At 39.4% G+C, this 21,146-nt stretch overlaps 1 protein-coding gene across 3 annotated transcripts in view; it reads left to right on the top strand.

The window, feature by feature from the left end:
- The window catches only part of ATXN7L1 (ataxin 7 like 1), a 119,361-nt gene that overhangs the window by 55,195 nt on the left and 43,020 nt on the right, over positions 1–21,146 (top strand). For all 3 annotated transcript variants that reach the window (XM_020797261.3, XM_020797263.3, XM_073000670.2), the window contains one exon: positions 20,130–20,352. In XM_020797261.3, the coding sequence (XP_020652920.3) occupies positions 20,130–20,352 (223 nt within the window). The remainder of the gene's footprint in view (positions 1–20,129; positions 20,353–21,146) is intronic.

Genomic DNA, 21,146 nt, shown 5'->3' with positions numbered 1-21,146 from the left:
GGGTGCAACGAAATGAGGTGCTCTTCCCCAAGGTAAAACTGGACAACACTACAAAAAAAAGTTAAAATATACACAACTTTCACCATCCAAATATAGATACCCCGTTTTCTCTCAGCAATTAAAATTCAGCAATTAAAAGTCTCTACATATAATAACCCTACACCACATGTAGTATTACAGTCTCCATCCTGGTATGTTGGCCTGCTGTGTGCTTTAACTTTAGGGACCAAGTGCATAATTTAGGTTTTCTTCTGGACCTGGCTCTTTCTTGGGAGTCTCAGATTGCAGAGTCCAGATCAGCTTTTAAAGCAGCTTAGGCTAATCGCCCAACTCCACCCTTACCAAGACGAGGTCACCCTCAGGACTTTGGTGCAGGCTTTGGTCATCTTCCGGATCGACTGCTGCAATGCCCTCTACCTGGGGCTTCCCTTGGGCCTGATCTGGAGACATCAACATATCTAAAATGCGGCAGCCAGATTGCTGGTGGGTGCAAGCAAATCTGACTTGGTTCTGACTCGCCTTCACTGTTTGCCTATTGCATCCTGGATCTGGTTCAAGGTTTTTGATGCTCATGAACAAAGTCCTCCATAGTTCAAGCCCATGTTACTTGTTAGAGCATCTTTCCTTAATGTCATCTGCCAGACCTGCAAGATCATCTCAGCCAAGGCTCATCCAGGTAGTCACCCCAAGGGAGGCCCATAAATCTTCTACAAGAGGTAGGGCCTTCTTCCCAGTGGCTGCAGCCTTGTGGAACCAGTTTCCAGAGGAGCTCTGCCTAGCCACCTCTCTTTTGACCTTTAGGAGGCAACTAAAGACTTGACTTTACAGGGAGGCTTTCCGCACTGACCCTGGCTGATAACTTTCTTCTTTTTTTCCCTGTCCGCTTTGGATTATTTGCAATTTGTTTTTAGTATTTTAGTTTTTATTCTCTGTTTTATGTTTGTTGAAACTGCCCAGAGTAGTAGTAACCGGAGTGGGATACAAATGCAAGCAAGCAATAAATAAACAAGTAATCAAATACATACATAAATAAATAAAATTTTAAAGCTTTTTGGATCACAAATTCATATGAGAACCAATACAGTGGGAAATGCATTGTGCTCACTTTTTAGTATGTATGGCTGAAAAAGTAGTGCTGACATGGGGAAATAGAGAACTCCTCCATCCCCATGTCCTGACCTCACCTGGAAGTGATGCAGACCTTGGTGTGTTCAGTCTGAAGTTCTGCATAGACATGGTAAACATGTTTAGCTGATGAGGAAGGGCTGCCAAGCAGGAAAACATATCCAACTAGTTACTTTATCAGAAGCCTCATTAGATTCCATGCAAATAGATGCCTGCTTTTTGACTTCCCGTGCATGGCTCTGTTGCGAATTTCAAAATATGTCTCTTCTTCTTCATGGTCTCTGTGAATGCACACTATAGGGTTTTACCTGTGCTTATGCAGAGGTTTCTGGAATATTCTAGAGCTTCAACACATGTTAGCCAGGACCAACCCCTTAGTCAACGTGGTCCACCTGTTCTGGAAATTGCCTCAGGTTTTTGTTGTTTTTTTGCTGCCACTGAGGTTTCTTCTCTCGACGAGCTTTGTTCACGTATATCTTCTCTTCTACGTTTAAAGACACAACAGAAGGAAATTAGTGAGAGATTTTCAATCTATATTCCCTCCTTAACTGCCCCCTCTTTTTCTTTCCCCTTTTTCGCCTTTTATGGCCCCTACTGGGCCTTCAAATGGTGCACTTCATGCCCTAACAAGGTCCCTCTCTCAGACGGACACGATTCTTGCCTTTTCTGCTTGGGAGAATCTAATCAACCTGCTTTGTGCCAATTCTGCAAAAATCTCACAGAGCAGGCTCTCAAACGTAGACAACAACGTCTTAGGTCCTTTCTCTGGGAACACTCCCTTCGCCCTGTACCAACTATGGAGACTGTGCAGCCTTCCCAGACTCAGTCTTCCTCAGCTGATGTCCCTACAACTTCTCCAACACACAATCTAAGTCTAAATCACTCTTGGAGTCGAAGACCACAGGATCGACATCGAAGTCGACACCGGTACCAAAGCTCCCAAAATCAAAGAAGTCTCTCCTCAATCTTCTTTTCAAGAGACTAAACATGCCCAGTTCTTTCTGTCTTTCCTCATAGGACATATATTGTATTTAACCTGACATATAAACCTACCCCATTATAAAACCATTAAAATTAAGAGACATACATTTAAAAAAACACATTAAAATTGAGGAGAATACAGAGTAAAAGCGACACAGCAATGCAGGTTAAACATCATATGCCAATCTAAAAAGAAGTGCTTTTACTCTTAAAATCAGTCAGAGTGAAAACAGATGGCAACTAAGAAGGGAGTGCATTCCATAGCCTAAGAGCCACACAGGAGAAGACCCTAATCCATGTACTTATTAGGCAGGCTTCTGAAACTACTGATATTTTTTAAAAAGCCTTCTCCTGGAGAGTCTGGACGAGCTCATCATAAGACAGCCAGTCCCTCAGGTAATTAGAGTCCAAGCCATTTAGGACTTTAAAGGTTAAAACCAACACTTTGAATTGGGCCTGTTGAGTAACTGACAACCGGTGCAGGTCTTTAAGAGTCATATGATCATGATACTGTGACCAGTTAGCAGCTTAGCTGCTGCATATTGCAACAGCTGAAGATCTGGGATCCTCTTCAAGGGTAGTCACATGTAGGGTTCATTGTAGTAGTCAAGGTGTGATGTAACTAAGTCAGGGATGACTGTTTGTAAATCGTGTTGACTCAAGAATGGTCATAGCTGGTGAACTAACTAGAGTTGTATGAAGGCATTCCTTATCATTTCTGCCACCTGGCAGTTCAGCAACAGTGCATAGTCAATCGACACTTGACTACTATACAATAAAGAGTACCTTCAGAGTAGAAGATTCTCTATTCTGTTCTTGCAGAGCTTATAAAGGAGAGTATTTTATTTCACATTAGGATGCCTGTATCTTGTTTTATCCATCGTTACCTCTTTGTGAAATTCATCTATGAGTATAACCAATCTAAAATTCAGTTTCAAATTCACTACAGTTTTTGCTTGAGTCTCAAGAGCTTTCCTGAAAGTTTTTGTAGACCTGCTTGCTCATCTTTGATCACTGGGCATTCACTTAAACAATTTCCTGATAAACTCATTTTCTTCAGGATATGCAACTGTTTATGGATCTTTTGGCTTTCTAATTTGTGGAGCAACTGACATTTTTCTCCATGCTGAAAAGGTTCTGTGTTTTTCTAAATACGTACCAGGCTCTGAGAAGAAGATTTAAACTCTATCAAACTCTAGCCTTAAGTGTAAAAAAAAGTTACTGTAGCCTTCTCAGGTTTCTTGGATTGGAGATATCCCGCATGAAATATCTTCTTTGGTCTAGCTTTCACTTGTAACTAGAGATGGGTGTATTTGTAGTCGTATACAAATTCCTCCACACATCTGGACGTAACTGCAGGACCACTCACATGTCCAGCAGCAGCCTCACTCTTCCTTCCAATCACTCCTGGAGCTCTGCTCAGCTAGCCTTTCCTGGCAATGGGAGGGAGGACGAGTCTCTCTGCTGAGTCACTAGTTGAGCGGGGCTCAGGGAGTGATTGGAAGGAAGAGTGAGGCCATTGCTGCCGCCGGTGGACACATAAGTGGACGAGTCCGGCCCCAGCAGTCCAGGGGTATTTGTATATGAACATTCCCATCTCTACTTGTAACCTCTTCAGACTTTTCTGATGTTCTTCTACCGTGTATTCCTGAAAATAAGACAGAATCTTATACAGTATTAATTTTTGCTCCCAAAAATGCATTAGGGCTTGTTTTCAGGGGATGTTTTATTTTTTTTTCATGCACAACAATCTACATTTATTCAGATACAGTAATGTCATCTTCTGGTTGCTGCACAATGGTGGAGGGCAGACTTTCACTTGACTGGGGCTTAATTTTGGGGTAGGGCTTATATTAAGAGCATCTTGAAAAATCATACTAGGGCTTATTTTCAGGTTAGATCTTATTTTCGGGAAGACAGGGTAGGAGCAATTTTCCTTGCATTTAAAAATACCTGTCTTCCCCTAGAGGAGAATCAGTCAACTGAGTTCCCTCCCCCACTCATCACAGCCAGTAGTCAGATTATAGAAGCTATAGTCCAAAAATCTGGAGTGTATGTCCTAAAGCTTTGCAAATCTGCTGGTCCAAGAGGCACCTTGGCTGAAGATTCTTCTGTTCTCTGTGTTTACCTAGGGATGCAGTGGCAATTGATGTTTGCTTGCCCACCTGGGAGGCTATCATGAGAAGGCCTTTACTCTGAGGAGTTGGACTTTGAGGAAGTAACCCAGAAATCTAGGTTGATTCACCTAGTCCTGAAAGAGTTTTGTTTCAAAACTGTATGGTGGCAATCAGAGACAGGCTGACTGTCAAGGGTTACTTGCACAAATAGGAAGGAACAGATTAGGAGTTAATCATCTTACTTCGTTGGTCGGAATCTTGTCTTACCTTCCTTGGTGGCTGAGCATAAAAAGGAGGAGACATCAAAATCCAGGAAGGTTGTCTTAGTCAACAGTATATGAGCCAGCTGGGAATTGTCTTTGAACCACGGCAGGGTTCTTCAAATCTTGTCTGACGTTGAAGTTCTGTTGTTATTTTATTAGCACTACAATCAATGCTTCTTTGTCCAGGGAGGCTATGAAAAAGAAATAAAGCTTTAAAGGGATCTGTTCAAGCTTGTTGGTTGCAAACTCTTCTGCATGTCTGTCTTCCTTCACCATCCAGGGTGTATAGGAAGAACAGAATTCGTTCTCATCACCCCCAATTGGTCCATATTCATCTCAGACTTCCTGATCCAATTTGTCCAGGACCTAAGGTTGCTTCTGGGAGCTGTGAGGCTTCAGATTATCCATCTGTCTGCTTGGAGATGGAAATGCAGACTGTCCTGAAACTAGGTTGTCTTCCAGGGTAATCACAGCTTGTCTGGCTTCACAGGATCATTCAGTTTTCAGTATCTACAACTACATTTAGAATGCATTTCTAAAGTGATGTAGTGTCATGTAAAACAGCCCTCTGCACCTTACTGAATTATATCTTGTTCTTCCTGTATGCTGGCTGATATTCTGACCTTCAGGAAAAGATAAAAAGGTTGATCATTTGGGTATCATTTATGGAAACTGTAAAGCTGTGTGGATTGCTAAGCCTTCCTTCATTCTCCATATCTGCCCAAATCCAGATAGCTATGGCTCAGTTTGGGTGATCCAATGATGTCTGCTCCTCCTGTATTCTCCAGGTAGGGAGGGAAAAAAGATATGCAAAATATTCGTGGTTCATGCAAAAGTATATTGTGTATACTGTATTTTCAAGAACATCCGGACTGAGAAGCAACCTTATTTCCTCTTCAATTGTAACAAAAAAAATTACTTTTGTGGAGGTAAAGTATTGAACTACTGGCAATTTTTTTAAAAAAGTCCAGATATTTGTTGTTTGGAAAGCATGCTGTTGTTTGGGCACATTTTTTCATAGTTCAGAATTGTATCATTGTAGGTCAGCTGTCTGCATACATGTTGCCAACAGGGGGAGCTTATGTCATTATGTTTATCTTTTAGTGAATGGCCTTTTGAATGACATTTCTGCAATACTTCTTGTCATCCCACTTGGATTCAAATTAAAGCCTACACAAAATAATGTTTCTTAGTTTACACATGCATTTTAGAGTCATAGAAGACTAGGACTGGAAAGTACCTCTGGGAAGGGTGACACTAGAATGAATAAATGCATATTTTTTAGTTATTTTGAAATTCATTTTGCTAAAATAAAAATGAATAAAAGTTTTACTCTCTGGAATTAGTTAGCAGTAGTTGTTTCAAGGTACGGCTAGAGCTGCATAAAGAATAAATCTGATCTGTGAGGATTTCCCAGACTGCTCCAGTGCCCATCTACTTGTATGTTGCTGTTGTGACTGAGAGGAAGTTGAGGTAAGCATTAAATATTACCTCAGCAAGCTCTTACTCCTGAGCCCTTGTTTGCTGAGTAACATTTAAGAAGCATATATCAAGAAAATATTTGCAAGGGAGAATCTATTCAAGAAATTGGTACCATATGTTTTTCTCACCCAGACCCCTTCCTTCCAAGCTTTCTGTAGTCCTAGCCACACTTATTCTAGAGTTTGAGCCTAGCTGAATTGGTAGAGGGTGAAAGGTGGTGGGAGAGGAAGGGAACATAAGCAAGAAAACTAAGGGCCTTTCCCCATTCCCACCCTTATCTGTCTTCTTTCCTTTGATTTAGTGCTATATAATAAATGTGTATTTTCTGAGGTAATTATTCTTGTTGTTCAGTTGTGTCCGACTCTTTGTGACCCCATGGACCAGAGCACGCCAGGTCCTCCTGTCTTCCATTGCCTCCCGGAGTTTGGTCAAATTCATGTTGGTAGCTTTGGTGACTCTGTCCAGCCATCTTGTCCTCTGTCATCCCCTTCTCCTCCTGCCTTCACACTTTCCCAACATCAGGGTCTTTTCCAGGGAGTCTTCTCCTGGAGCCTCAGCTTCAGGATTTGTCCTTCCACTGAGCACTCAGGGTTGATTTCCTTCAGAATGGATAGGTTTGTACTCCTTGCAGTCCAGGAGACTCTCAAGAGCCTCCTCCAGCACCACAATTCAAAAGCATCAATTCTTCAGCGGTCAGCCTTCCTTATGGTCCAGCTCTCGCTTCCATACATCGATACTGGAAAAGCCATAGCTTTGACTATGCTGACTTTTGTCGGCAAGGTGATGTCTCTGCTTTTTAAGATGTTGTCTAGGTCTGTCATCGCTTTCGGGGCTGCTCTCACCGTCTGCAGTGATCATGGAGCCCAAGATAGCAAAATCTGTCACTGTCTCCATATCTTCCCCTTCTATTGCCAGGAGGTGATGGGACCAGTGGCCATGATCTTAGTTTTTTTTGATGTAGAGCTTCAGACCATTTTTGTGCTCTCCTCTTTCACCCTCATTAGGAGGTTCTTTAATTCCTCCTCACTTTCTGCCATCAGAGTGGTATCATCTGCGTATCTGAGGTTGTTGATATTTCTTCCAGCAATATTAATTCCGGCTTGGGATTCCTCCAGTCCTACCTTTCACATGATGTATTCTGCATATAAGTTAAATAAACAGGGGACAATATACAGCCTTGTTGTACTCCTTTCCCAATTTTGAACCAATCAGTTGTTCCATATCCAGTTCTAACTGTTGCTTCCTGTCCCACATATAGATTTCTTAGTAGATTGATAAGGTGGTCAGGCACTCCCATTTCTTTAAGGACTTGCCATACTTTGCTGTGTTCCACACAGTCAAAGGCTTTTGCGTAGTCAATGAGGCAGAAGTAGATGGTTTTCTGGAACTCTCTGGCTTTCTCCATAATCCAGCACATGTTAGCAATTTGGTCTCTAGTTCCTCTGCCCCTTTGAAATCCAGCTTGTACTTCTGGGAGTTCTCAGTCCACATACTGCTCAAGCCTACCTTGTAAGATTTTGAGCATAACCTTGCTAGCATGTGAAATGAGTGCAACTGTACGGTAGTTGGAGCATTCTTTGGCACTGCCCTTCTTTGGGATTGGGGTGTAGACTGATCTTTTCCAATGCTCTGGCCACTGCTGAGTTTTCCAAACTTGCTGGCTGGCTGGCTGGCTGGCTGGCTGGCTGGCTGGCTGGCTGGCTGGCTGGCTTATTTACTTACTTACTTACTTACTTACTTACTTACTTACTTACTTACTTACTTACTTACTTACTTACTTACTTACTTACTTACTTACTTATATTATTTTTTTATTTAACTTATATGTCACCCACTCTGTCCAAAGGTCCCTGGGCAGCTTACAACAATTAAAAAACAATTAAAATACAATAAAAAGATAAAAGTAGCATGTTTGAGTGTAGCATCTTAACAGCGTCATCTTTTAAGGTTTTAAATAGTTCAACTGGAATGCCATCACCTCCACTGGCCTTGTTGTTAGCCATGCTTTCTAAGGCCTGGTTGACTTCACTCTCCAGGATGTCTGTCTCAAGGTCAGCAACCACACTATCTGGGTTGTCCAGGACACCCAAATCTTTCTGATATACAGTGGTGCCTCACAAGACAAATGCCTTGCGGGACAAAAAACCCACAAGACGAATGGTTTTTACGATCGCTGTGGTGCCTCGGAAGACAGCTGCTTATATGGCCGTGCTTTGTAAGACTGTTTTTTTATCAAGACCGATGCCTTGCAAGACAAAAAAATTTCATTCGTCTTGCGAGGTTCCCATAGGAATGCATTGCAATTTTGCAAGACAGTTTTTTCGCAAGACAGCGCTACTTGCGAAACGAATTACATTTGTCTTGCAAGGCACCACTGTAATTCCTCTGTATATTCTTGCCACCTCTTCTTGATGTCTTCTGATTTTGTTAGGTCCCTCCCATTGTTGTCCTTTATCATGTTCATCTTTGCACAAAATGTTCCTTTAATACCTCCAATTTTCCTGAACAGATCTCTGTTTTTTTCCTTTTCTGTTATTTCCTCCTATTTCTTTGCACTGTTCATTTAAGAAGGTCCTCTTGTCTCTCCTTGCTATTCTTTGGAAGTCTGCATTCCATTTTCTGTAACTTTCCCTATCTCCCTTGCATTTTGTTTCCCTTCTCTTCTCTGCTATTTGTAAGGCCTCATTGGACAGCCACTTTGTTTTCTTGCATTTCCTTTTCTTTGGGATGGTTTTTGTTGCTGCCTCCTGTACAGTGTTACTGGCCTCTATCCATACTGTAGGTCTTCAGACACTGTCCACCAAATCTAGTTCCTTCCGTTCTTCACTTCCACTGTGTATTCATAATGGATTTGGTTTAGATTATAACTGACTAGCCCAGTGGTTCTTCCTACTTTCTTCAGTTTAAGCTTAAGTTTTGCTATAAGAAGCTGATGATCAGAGCCACAATCGGCTCCAGCTCTTGTTTTTGCTGACTGTATAGAGCTTCTCCATCTTTGGCTGCAGAGAACATAATCAATCTGATTTCAGTATTGCCCATCTGGTGAGGTCCATGTGTATAGTTGCCTCTAGTGAGTGTTTGTGATGACCAGCTTGTTCTCTTGACAAAATTCTATTAGCCTTTGCTTTGTTTTGAACTCCAAGCTCAAATTTACCTGTTGTCCCTTTTATTTCTTGGCTCCCTACTTTAGCATTCCAGTCCCCTATAATGAGAAGAACATCTTTCTTTGGTGTCATTTCTAGACAGTCTTGTAAGTCTTCATAGAATTGGTCAATTTCAGCCTCTTCAGCATCGGTGACTGGATTACTGTGATGTTGAAAGATCTGCCTTGGATTCGTATTGAAATCATTCTATCATTTTTGAGATTGTATCCCAGTACAGCTTTTCCCACTCTTTTGTTGACTAGGAGGGCTACTCAATTTCTTCTACGGGATTGTTTCCCAACATAGTAGATATGATAATCATCTGAATTGAATTTGCCTATTCCCATCCATTTTAGTTCACTGACTGCCCAGGATGTCAATGCTTATTCTTGCCATCTCCTGTTTGACCACATCCAGCTCACCAAGGTTCATAGATCTCACCTTCCAGGTTCCTATGCAGTATTTTTCTTTGCAGCATTGGACTTTCCTTTCACTTCCAGGCACGTTCAGAGCTGAGCGTCCTTTCGGCTTTAGCCCAACCATTTCATTAGCTCTGGAGCTACTCGTACTTGTCCTCCGCTCTTCCTCAGTAGCACGTTGGATGCCTTCTGACTTGAGGGGCTCATCTTTCAGCATCATATCTTTTAGCCTTTTGTTTTTTGTCCGTGGAATTTTCTTGGCAAAGATACTGGAGTGGCTTGCTAGTTCCTGCTCCAGGTGGATCGCGTTTAGTCAGAACTCTCCACTATGACCTGTCCATCTTGGGTGTCCCTGCATGGCATAGCCCATAGCTTCTCTGAATTACTTAAGCCCCTTCACCACGACAAGGCAGCAATCCATGAAGGGGTCTGAATTAATATCTAGATGTAATTAAATATCACTACAGTGGACCCTTGACTTACAGACGGCTTGACTTACAGACTTTTTGAGTTACAGACTTCTCTGGCCGCAAAATTTAGGTTTGACTTGCAGCCTGAGAATTGACTTACAGACCAGAAAAAAACCAAAATGGAACAAAAACGGTCTGTTACGGGATTAATCGGTTTTCAATGCACTGTAGGTCAATGGAGACTTGACCTACAGACTTTTTGACTTGAGAACCGCCTTCCAATACGGATTAAGTTCTCAAGTCAAGCCCTCACTGTATATCAGATCAGATTTTACATCTGAGGTAATATCTAGATGTAAAATCTGCTTTGATATAGTATAAACTGTATCCTTTTCTTTTTCACTTTAGATGTGCACTGGAGAGTATGACAGTGCTGCTACACAGTGGGGGGGGGATGTGAAGTGTTCCACTGTGAATTTGTACCTGGGAAATTGTGGTTCCCTGGGTGAATTCATTTTGGCTGACACATGGTGGTCAGAAGAGGAAACTGGTAATCAGCCATTGTTTGCAGCTTGTTATGGCAGCTCTATAACCATCCAGATTTGCAGGTGGCACAGTTACGGTAGAGCTACTGTAACCAGCTCCAGGCAAGGGCTTCTCGTCACCCATTTAGGCATGAAGATGCATTGGTTCAAGCTGTCCCACTGTATGAACCGATGTGAATGCATAGGGGTGGGGAGAAAAAAGTAGAATGTCAGAGGAAAAAATTAAGATTTGGAAGGAAGAATTCAGGGCTGGTTCTCATTGACTTTTGTGTCGTATACTCAACAGAGAATGATACAGATCTGACCATCCCAATAATGAAGCATTTTTCATATTGACAATGTGATCACCCCCCCCATGACATTCCTATGGACTTAGGACAGGTGTTGTCTTCAGCTTGGGCGTACATTTGTGATCTTTTGTTCTGGGAGGGGACAGTCAGCCTACATTAAATGGGACTTCATTTCACCTGAAAAAGTGAACAGTAAACAGGCTGTATATAACTCTCAAAACTGATAACTCTTTGTGGAAGCTGAGATGGCAGCAGTTTCTGACTGTGCTTCTTTTTATCAATGTTAGCTGATTTTATCAATGTTGCATTCTTTCCTAGCAAAGACAGAGTTTGGATCAGTTATGCATGCTTTAGTTAATTTAAAATCAAGTGTTACAGCAGTGTTTTGTAAGTAGTACTGACTTCGAACTAAAATAATGCAACTAAATAATCCAAAATGTACTGGCTTGACTTTCATCTGGCACCTGAACATCAGAACATGTGACTGTTTTCAACATATTTGGTTGCCTGTTTTGTTCTAATCTCAGATGAAAGTGCTGGTCTTAGTCTTAAAGTCTTAAGTAATACTGGATTTTGTTCCCTCACGTATATCCAAGTGTTTAGGCTCTAAAACTAGCCATGGAGGTACTGCTGTGTATGTTTTTGTCTGGTGTCATTCATTAGGTGAGGGTTGCCTTAGTAGTGTTGCTAAATCTCAAGAGTATGATCCTTCTAGAGATTTGCTGTCTTCCTCTTGGTTGCCATTGCGGCAGCGGTGGGGGGAGGTGAAAATCATTTTATCCTAACTGCCTTTCTGTGTTTTTATTACCAGATGCTATTAATTGACTCAACATACCATTATGTGTTTTGGTTTCTAAAGTGCTCTGCAGTTTATCTTATGAGCCACTCCTTATGAGGAGGAGGAGAAAATATAAATGTTAAAATAAAAGTAACAAAATATGGCATGATGATGATAATAATAGTTGCTAACGATCGCATCCATGATACCTCTGTTTTCGGTATAAACGAGTAGTGTATGGAATTCATTACTTTGAGCTGGTAAGAAGCACGGAGCAGGGCCAGGAAGCTGTACGTTACTTGAAACTTGGCGTAGACCAAGAGCAACGTAAGAAATAGAGAAGGAGTGTTGCAGAATCAAGATAAGAAGAAAGGACAGTAAAGCTAGCTGTAGACTGGAGCCTGAACTGAACCAAGGGTAAACTGAAGCTCTAGATTAAGGTCTCTTAAAAGCATAGCTGCAAGTGGCAGTTGCCATATGACCAAGAGAATAACTGCGGATTAATGGGCTAATGGATTTAGGAGTGTAAAGATGTATGGAATGAACAAAGCTGAGTGGAGGCTTCTATCTTTAAGGAATGTTAATGAGTGCTGTTTATTTTAATAACAGAACAGTACCCTTGGCTCAGCATTCTTTTTTGCCAAGGCTTTAGATCAGTGAATTCAAAGAAATGTACCCGTCATGGTTTGATTGCAACAGCTGAAACCGTGTTGTGCAGCTTACACTTGTGGAAAGATGATGATGTTACAGGCAGTGGGCTATTTTTGATAATTAAATACTTCCTGCTTAAGTCCAGTGGCTCCCATGGCTTCAACACAATGAAATGAATTATACATTGTATTCGTGAAGGCTTTCATGGCTGGGATCTAATGGTTGTTGTGGGTTTTTTGGGATCTTTGGCCGTGTTCTGAAGGTTGTTCTTCCTGACGTTTTGCCATTCTCTGTGGCCGGCATCTTCAGAGGACTGGAGTAGGAACTCTGTCCATGCTCTGTTGCTCTTTGTTGGCTAGTTGAGTATTTATATAGCTGTGGGAACAGCTTTTGTCTTTTTTCAGGAGATGGGGTGATCAGCATGTCTTTGTAAACAATTACACATTGTTTGGAAAAGTGAGACTTAGGTAAAGAGTAAGGCATCTCTGCCTATATGCAGAGTTCTCACAATTGTCTAGGCAACTTATTATTTATCAGTTACATTTATATCCTCACTTTTTCCAGTAAGGTTAGTGTACATGACACTGCTGCATTCTAGTGTATTCCCTTAATAGCTTTGTCAGGTAAGTCAGGTAAGTCGGCCTGAGAGAGAGAGTAACTGGCCCAAGGACATGCAGTAAATGCCATGTCTCATTCAGAATGGGAACTGAATCTTCCAAATGGAGTATCAAGATGCTAAACTGGAGGTAGTCCATGCATGATCTGCAGGCTGTATGCAGCCTCTGAAGCTAAATATCCTTTAAAGATATTTAGTTTGCCACTGAAATTTAGTGAAAAACCTAAAAATTCACTGTACAGTGTGGATTTCTTTCTCCATTTAAAGAGGTTTCCCTGAATCTTTCAGTAGTAGTAGGATATGGCCCACTGTGGATTCTGAGAGGAGGTGGAATTGGTCTTCAGAATTGCAGGAATCACCCACTCTGCTCTAACCATTACACCAGAATGATGATAGCTTGTCCTTAATGTATATGGTAAAGCTGTCTCAGCAAAAATATACTGTACATGAGAATGCCATGCCCTACTTCCTCGGTCTTCTTTTCACTGCATTTTCATAGGCAAAATGCAGATAACTAGAGGCAAGGTACTTACGAGACATTTATAATGTCAGCAAGTCTGAGCTTCTCTGTAGTAATGTCTATAGAGTTTTAATTCTTCTGTCCTCCTGCTTGCAACACACAAATTTTGAGCATATCCATATACTTTCAAAATAGTGAACAAGGAGAGTGTGCAGATTTCAGTTGTAATGTATAAAAAGGAAAATCACACACACACAATATAGAAAGTTTCTCAGAACATGTTAGGCCTCTTATCTCAAATTATTTTTAAAATAATTGTTGGATACCTTCAGAACAAAGTGCAAGGATGTTTTTGTAGAGGAACACCACCAATTAAGAACTTCTATTCCTGACTGAAGGAGAGATGGGATTTTTCTGCAGCATTTTCATTTTCTGCAGTGTAAATTGGTCTGTAATTGAATATACTGTATACTAAATCAAGGCTAACATGTGAAACAGTAAAGAAGCTGGTCTTGGTCGTGGTAAACTTTCAGTTTTAGTCATCCATAAAAATAAACAGCTCCTTTGTAAGTTCCATTGATTCAATGGGCCTACTCTAGGTGCAAATTACTATGCTAAACAAGAAGATTTCAGCTTTTGTCTGCTTCTCATTAACTAGAAAAGCTAAAATATTATTTTCTGGAGCACAGCAACAACTGAAAGCATTTAAAGGTAAATTCAATTAGTAATTTCATAATTATTGACTGACTGAACTATTTTCATGGGCAAACCACATTATACATTTTATCCTTCTAAAGCAAATGTGGGCAGGATGGGGACACCCATTTTTGCATCTCCTGAAACCAGCATTTAAAAGAAAAGTATTTCACTTTTTAAAGGTCTTAAAATATCAGGGCAATGTAAAAACAAGGAACAGCTTTCTCCCTGGCTTCAACATTTCTGAAAATTTTACGTCACTAGTTCAAAGCAGTGTTCTTCTGATTTTTTTTAATTAAAACTATTAGTTAAGGTAAAATACTAGTTTTGTTTAAAGCTTGGTTATGGAAAATGTATGCTGCAGTTTGGAATTAATCAAGTGGCAGTAAAGAAGAAAATGATCTATTCTGTTGATTTCCCAGATTTCTTGACTAATAATCTCTGCTTTTATTAATTAGCTATTGAGGAGTCTAACTGGGATCCTATAGATGGTGTTCCATCCAAGGAGACTGGGGAAATTCAGTCTCAGTGTTGTGTAGAAAGAGAAAGTGAAATCAGGGAGCCACAGTGCCCACCCCTTGCTGAAGTTTAACAGGTTTGGGCCCTTTTAATGATCTCCTAGAGAGCCATTGTGTTGCCGCAGATAAAGTGACAAACAAGGATTCTGGAGAATCCCTACTTGGCTTGAAAGTTCGCTAGGAGGAATGGCACTGGTAAAAACATTCCTTAAATGTCTTACATATCTTGAAATCTTATTAGAGTTGCTGTAAAACTGGGTGCAACTTGACAGCACATAACACAGTCACAGCATCCTCATGAGAGACTGCTTGGAATACCTGAGTTTGCTGCCTTGATTTCTTTTATGGAAGGAGTATAAATGTATGAAATAAAAATGATTAAATAAGACTAAGGATATAGATCAATTAATTGACTCAATACAAAGCAACGTGCAACAGAGTATAGATGTCTCCTTGTTCCTTGGCAGTTATGTAGGGGGAAATGTTCTGGGAATGAAGAGGAACCATGGTCTTCATCCTGGTGAATTGAGAGCATGTTTTCAGATGGATCCACATAAACAAAGTTGCTAGCCAAAATACTAAACCAGATTTTTCACTGGTTGCATTTAATTGTGTGATATGCTGGAGTTATAGTTTCAAAATACAAAAGGCTATGGAGTGTTTTTTTTTTTAATGGTCATATCTCTACCCTGACCAATTAGTAATCTCACAATTGGTCACCCACAGCATTTTCCAGCAGTAACTCTTTCTCCGTTTTGTTAATGGGCGGGTGTCCCTTTTACAAATAGTTTTTTTAAAATCTCCTTTAAAAATAAAAGACACTGATACTGTATCAAGAACAGCATTGTTCTTGCTAAAGTAATCATTCTAATGTCTGAATGTGAAACCTGTTGGTGGTGTTCCGTGACTGTAGTCAGAACAACTAGTGACTGAAGTCGGCAGAAATAGTCATCTGCCCTCTTCCAGCCCTTGCAGCATACCTAATCGTATGGCTTGCTGTCATTCTATGACAGTGTCTGTAACGTGAATCATTTCGTGTTTCAGCAGCTCAGGTTGTTTACAGTCGTCCCTGAATTGGATTAATGTGACAGACCGAGCCTCAGTGTAAGTGCTTTTAGTTTACATTTCTTCTGTCAAAATGTGTTGTAGATCTTCTGACTGATTCCTTCCCCGATTTGAGAATTCTTTGGCCATTTTATTTCAGAATACAGTGATCTTATATGTGTAGCAAAAACAGGAAATAACATGGTGGTTATTTCAACATGCCACTGGAGTCAGAAAGTTTGTTAAACTGCCTTTTATTGGAAACAGAGGTACTTGTTTTCAGTCTGTCAGTTCACTTCCTTTGTCAGTTTACATCCAAAACAAAAACTACATGGGACTGCCATTTCCTTTTCACCAGTACACAGTTCGGTAGATAAAGCTGGAAGATTTTAATTGAACCTGAAGCAGTTTTTTTGTCAGATTCTTTCATACAGCTTTGTGTTTGTTCATGTATATGTGTGTGGGTATCTGTTACCCCACCTAGACTATTCTCTACCATGTTACCGATCTTTTTTCCTTTTCTTTTAAAATCTGACTTAATGGATGATATTAAAAGCCTTTAATTGCAGAGAAAGTGAAAGTCCTTAAAAAAGGTGTTTACAATCATTGGCTTTGAATCCTCTGCCTGTTACTCGTGTCTACTAGTGACTTGAGTCCTCCAACTCTTTGCACAATTTTTCTTTCTTTTAAAATATGCTTGGTGTTTTGTTTAACTTCCAATATTTTAAGCTGAAATATAAGTCACATCAGTTACTAAGGCGGTCACTTACAAAATTGCTGGCTTGTAAAGGGATGTCTGAGAGATTAATCTGCTTCACAGTCTTATAGAAGACAGAATCCATTCTTGTATGTTAAACAATAATTCTGTGAGCAACCAAAATGTGGTTTCTCTCTCTCTCTCTCTCTCTCTCTCTCTCTCTCTCTTTATTGTATAAGTTTTCCTGATTAGAGTATATTGATTATGCACCCATAATACAGCATGGTAGTCTGGCAAAATGAAAACATTGGGAAACGCTTACTATTCTGCATGGTTTCATGTAATATGATGTCATATTTTCACGGGTTCATTTCTAAAAGCAAAAGATTCAGTTTTAGGTGGAATTGCCGAAAGAAAGAAAGAAAGAAAGAAAGAAAGAAAGAAAGAAAGAAAGAAAGAAAGAAAGAACCTTCTCCCTGATTGCTTTCTGCATTATTGCACAAAAAAAGCAAATACTAGTTTGCAAAATATCTACTGCCTCAATCCCAGTTTTTTTAACTTACAAAGATTTATTCATTGTATGATCCCAACCAATTAGGGATCAAGGAGTAATCATAATGACATGGTATCTGTATAGTCAGAGTTGTGTATATGGTGATGACACTGAAGGAAACTAACCTCTCTAACTGCCTTTAATTTGAATGGGGAGAGGGAACCCATATTCTTTGCCAAGGCAGTCAGACTGACATGACCTGTTTTATTGTGTCCATTTGTCATTTTATTGTTTGGAACATGACACGATTCCACATCCTCATATACATTCTTCCTCAACTAAGCATGCATGATTAGATAGGGTGAGGATTTGTTATCCTAATTTGGGGGGGGGGGACGTATTCCCACCTTTCTTACTCTATAGCCCTTTCTTTTATAAAAAGCTTCATGCTCTTTCACAGAGGTTTGTCAAATATTGCTGAGGGAGCATATTTCACAGGACCTCCCAACTATTTGCAAGTTTCTCCCCCTCCATCAGTATTTGTTTTATAATTTCCACCAAACACTCACTAGAAGAATAACATTTTCATCTCTTGCTTGAATGCGACGGTCCTACAAGGAGCTACTTGGGGTGATGATGTTACCTTCAGTGGCTCAGAAAGGCATTTTAAAATAGAATTTTGTAGCTTTTCTCCACTTTTAACACTGATTGCATCCTGTGGCTATCTGGTGAAATTTACTTAACTTCCTGCTGTTCTCTGTTTGTCATTGCTATGGTTTTTAATATGAGTTGTTATCTTTAGATAGCAGCTTCTTCATTTGCTCTAAAAAATTATTTTGCTTTCAGGAGCAAGTGATTAATTAGTCCCATGGCATTAATAGGAAAGAAAATCGTTAAGAGTTATAATTTGCAGTTCTTAGCCCTCACTTTTTCGTTTCAGAATACTTTTTCTACCATAATACGTATCAGTTATGCATAGTTTCACAAAAGCATACAGTTAAGAACTAAAGACTGACCCCAATTGCTAGTCCCAACTATGGTATCTCCATTGCATCAGTGGTACAGTAATTACATTATTGTTGCCTCAGCATCCAACAGATTATTCAGTGGGGCTATTTTATTTATGACTAGCAATTTGATTTAGGCCTCAATTTTTAAGTCTCCCTAGTTCAGGTAAGTGCATAAGATTTAATTAGGTTGAATAACTAGATGCCTTTATCATATTTTTATTTTGTGGTGGCATTCCCACAAGAGCTGAAAGACATCTGTTTGTCATAGCATTTGATTTTTTTCCTCACTTATGTATATATCTTGCATTTAGTGTATTTTGTTTTATGATTGGTGATTAATATGGCTTTGCTTTGCAAATGATGCACACATTTCTTGGGAAACCCCTTTGTAGAAAAGAAAAATTGATTAGTTATGAGGACCAAGTATTTATCTTAACATTGAATTTGATAGTTATCTAAAGTAGGCAGAATTAACAATTAACTACAGTTAACTGTGATCAAACTTGTATAGTGAACAGGAATGACAATATATTCTTTGTCTTTATAATCAAATGCTTTGGAATCAGGATTATAATAGTGCCTGATATGCTTGACTTTAAAAAAAATGGAATAAACAGCCTGACTTTGTAAAAATAGACAGAAACAAATATTTATTCCTTCAAGGCATGATTCTTCCACACATTCAGACCTTTCAGGATAGTAGAAGACTCACAGGATCTGATTTTTTTAAAAAAACTTTTTAATGTCTTTTTCTGACTGTTGCTCATAATACTTTGTGTGAGATATACATTGTGGCAAGTTCTGAACATGTGTTGCTTTTCCTTGGCGATTAAAAAAAAATACAGTTATCCAACTTCATAATCTGTCAACATAAATTTAGACCTGAATGTGTAACATTATGTTAACTAAAACAGGGAATTGTCTCTTGCATGTACAGTATATTAAAATACTTGCATGTTTTATATCATCCAGTGAGATCAGCTTAGACATTTGAGACGTGAATATGCTGAGGAACTGAAGAGAACACATTCTTAAGGGAGGGCCTTGATTTCAGTACTCCAAGTACCTTTTCCTTTCCCCTTATAGTGGCTGGAGAGAAATTGACCTTTAAGGGCCATTACATGGGCCTTTCATTTTAATTTTGCTGCAAGACTCAGTGAATAATTAATATGGGCCCCTTTTCTGCTTTTTGGGTGTCTAAACAATGCTGTATTAACTTGCATGAACATTTTAGGGGTAACCATAAAGATTCAGTTATTTTAATTTCACCCTACGTATTTCCTTCTCATTGCAAAGGCAGAATGTGGCATTTCCTGTAATGTGGTAATTACTGGTCTCCACTGAGAATTAGCATATATAAACTGTAACTATAAATCAAATTATGAACAAGTTAGCAGCCTAATATTTGAGGCTTTGGATCACTGAACATTATTTTGCCTACACTGAAGGCAGGCGAACCAGAGACAAAATAGAAAATGGATGAAAAGTTTCAGAATGTTTCCAAGATTGTGATAGATCTCTGAGGTGTTATTTTGAATACTAGATCCCTCTCATGTATTGAATCCAGTGATGAAACCAGTACAGTCTACACTATACATACATGTAGGCCACATCATTTATTTTCTGTGACAGCTCTTTTCTGATTTGGAAAAAAATAGCAGTAGGATTCTGCGAATTTCTGGCTCCATTTTCAGACACTTAAAATTATTTGCCCAATACCAAATTTCTCTGTTATTCCTTACAAATCTAGAAATGAGACTAGAAAAAAAATATTGCATCGGTAATAATTATATTTTGGTAAGAGAATTTTGGCTTCTGTATCCCATAGTCAGTTCACTGACACTGTCAGGTGTTACCCTGGCAATGATATGGCACTACATAATAAGGTCCAGTCTCCTGTTTTGTAGCTCCCTCAACATAGAGGCAGCAACATCATTGACAGAGGCAAATTGCCACTAATTAAAGACTTATGTGCCATGAGACCAAGTCGCATACTACGTGAAATTGAAGGAGGATCTCTTTAATTAGCGGCAATTTGCAACTGCTATTGATGTCATTCCCACTACATCAGTGGAGCTGTGAAACAGAATGCTAGCCATCTGTTGGCTATTAATTAGTTTTGTTATATTTGTGGCAGATTAGTGGCTGAAATTCAGTAGTAAGTCACAACTAGAGTAGGCCCACTGAACTAGTAGGTGAGTCAACTCCTCCATAAGTTTCATTGATGCAAATGAACCTAGTCATTAATTACTACAGACCTTCAGCCACTGTAACGGAGATTGCTGTGAATTTGTAATTTTTATATGTCTTGCATTCTTTCCTTTCATTCATACTTTGTGCATTTATTGTATATATTTAGTGTCTTTGGTATTTTTCCCCTCTCTGCTCTAGAACGAAGACACGGTTCAATGTGTAAACCTTCCCCATCTCCAGCTTCTCCACCCTGCAATTCCAGGGCATCACTAATACAGATGAAACCGAAATCCTGTATCAGCGGCCATAACCCCATCAACAGCAACTCAAAGCCATTCAAAATGCCCAAAGACAATCTAATTACCTCCACTAACAAACAGCACATGATCTTTTCTTCAAAAGTATCAAGGGATAAACCTTGGTAAGTTGCTGTTCTAGAAGGTTGTTGATTTATTTTTTATTGTTTCTCAGTATTTCTTATTTTTAAATTAATGATATTTTATATAGAATTTAATAAGGGAGCTGAGGTTGGAGTACTGTGCAACCATGTTTTCAAAATAACTTATATGAAATAGGAAATTAAGAGATGGGCATCTTATTTTTGAGGTATGCCACAGAATGTTAGCTCCTCCAAGGTTGTAGTCTAAGAGCTATATAATCAATTATCCTGTGTTTGTGTGAAATTAGCAAATCTTTGACTTCACATCGATATTGGTTTCTGATTAAGCCTACTTAGAAATGCAGCTGTATGCTTCAGTCATATAGCTACTGACTCTGGGAATAAATCCCATGAATTGAGTGGGGCTTATTTCTAAGTAGGTTTATTTCTGTTGATTATTTATACTGGCTTTAGTTCAATAGTAAAATTCACAGTAGCAAATTGCTGCTAAGTAACATGTCACCACCTGGACTTATTGTTTTGTTCTAGGTCACGCAACTGGCATACTAGGAAGAAATGCAGGTGGTGACTCATTAACTAGCAATTCACTCATGGAATTTACACCATTGCATTTAGATTAATGCAAATAACCAGTGTGATTCTGCCATAGATTCATAGTGATAAACTATGAACTCACGTACAGCTTGATACAGAAGTAAATTCCCTACAGATCAATGGGGCTGACTTCTGAGTGATTAGATTTTTCTCTTAGCACATTTCTCTCCTATTTATATTTCACTGTTTTGAATTCACTTCAAAGAAAGTTTTTAAACAGA

The sequence above is a fragment of the Pogona vitticeps genome, chromosome 5, assembly GCF_051106095.1.
Source record: "Pogona vitticeps strain Pit_001003342236 chromosome 5, PviZW2.1, whole genome shotgun sequence".
NCBI lineage: Eukaryota > Metazoa > Chordata > Lepidosauria > Squamata > Agamidae > Pogona > Pogona vitticeps.
The sequence above is the reverse complement of the archived record's forward strand: the minus strand, read 5'-3'. Positions and strand labels throughout refer to the sequence as shown.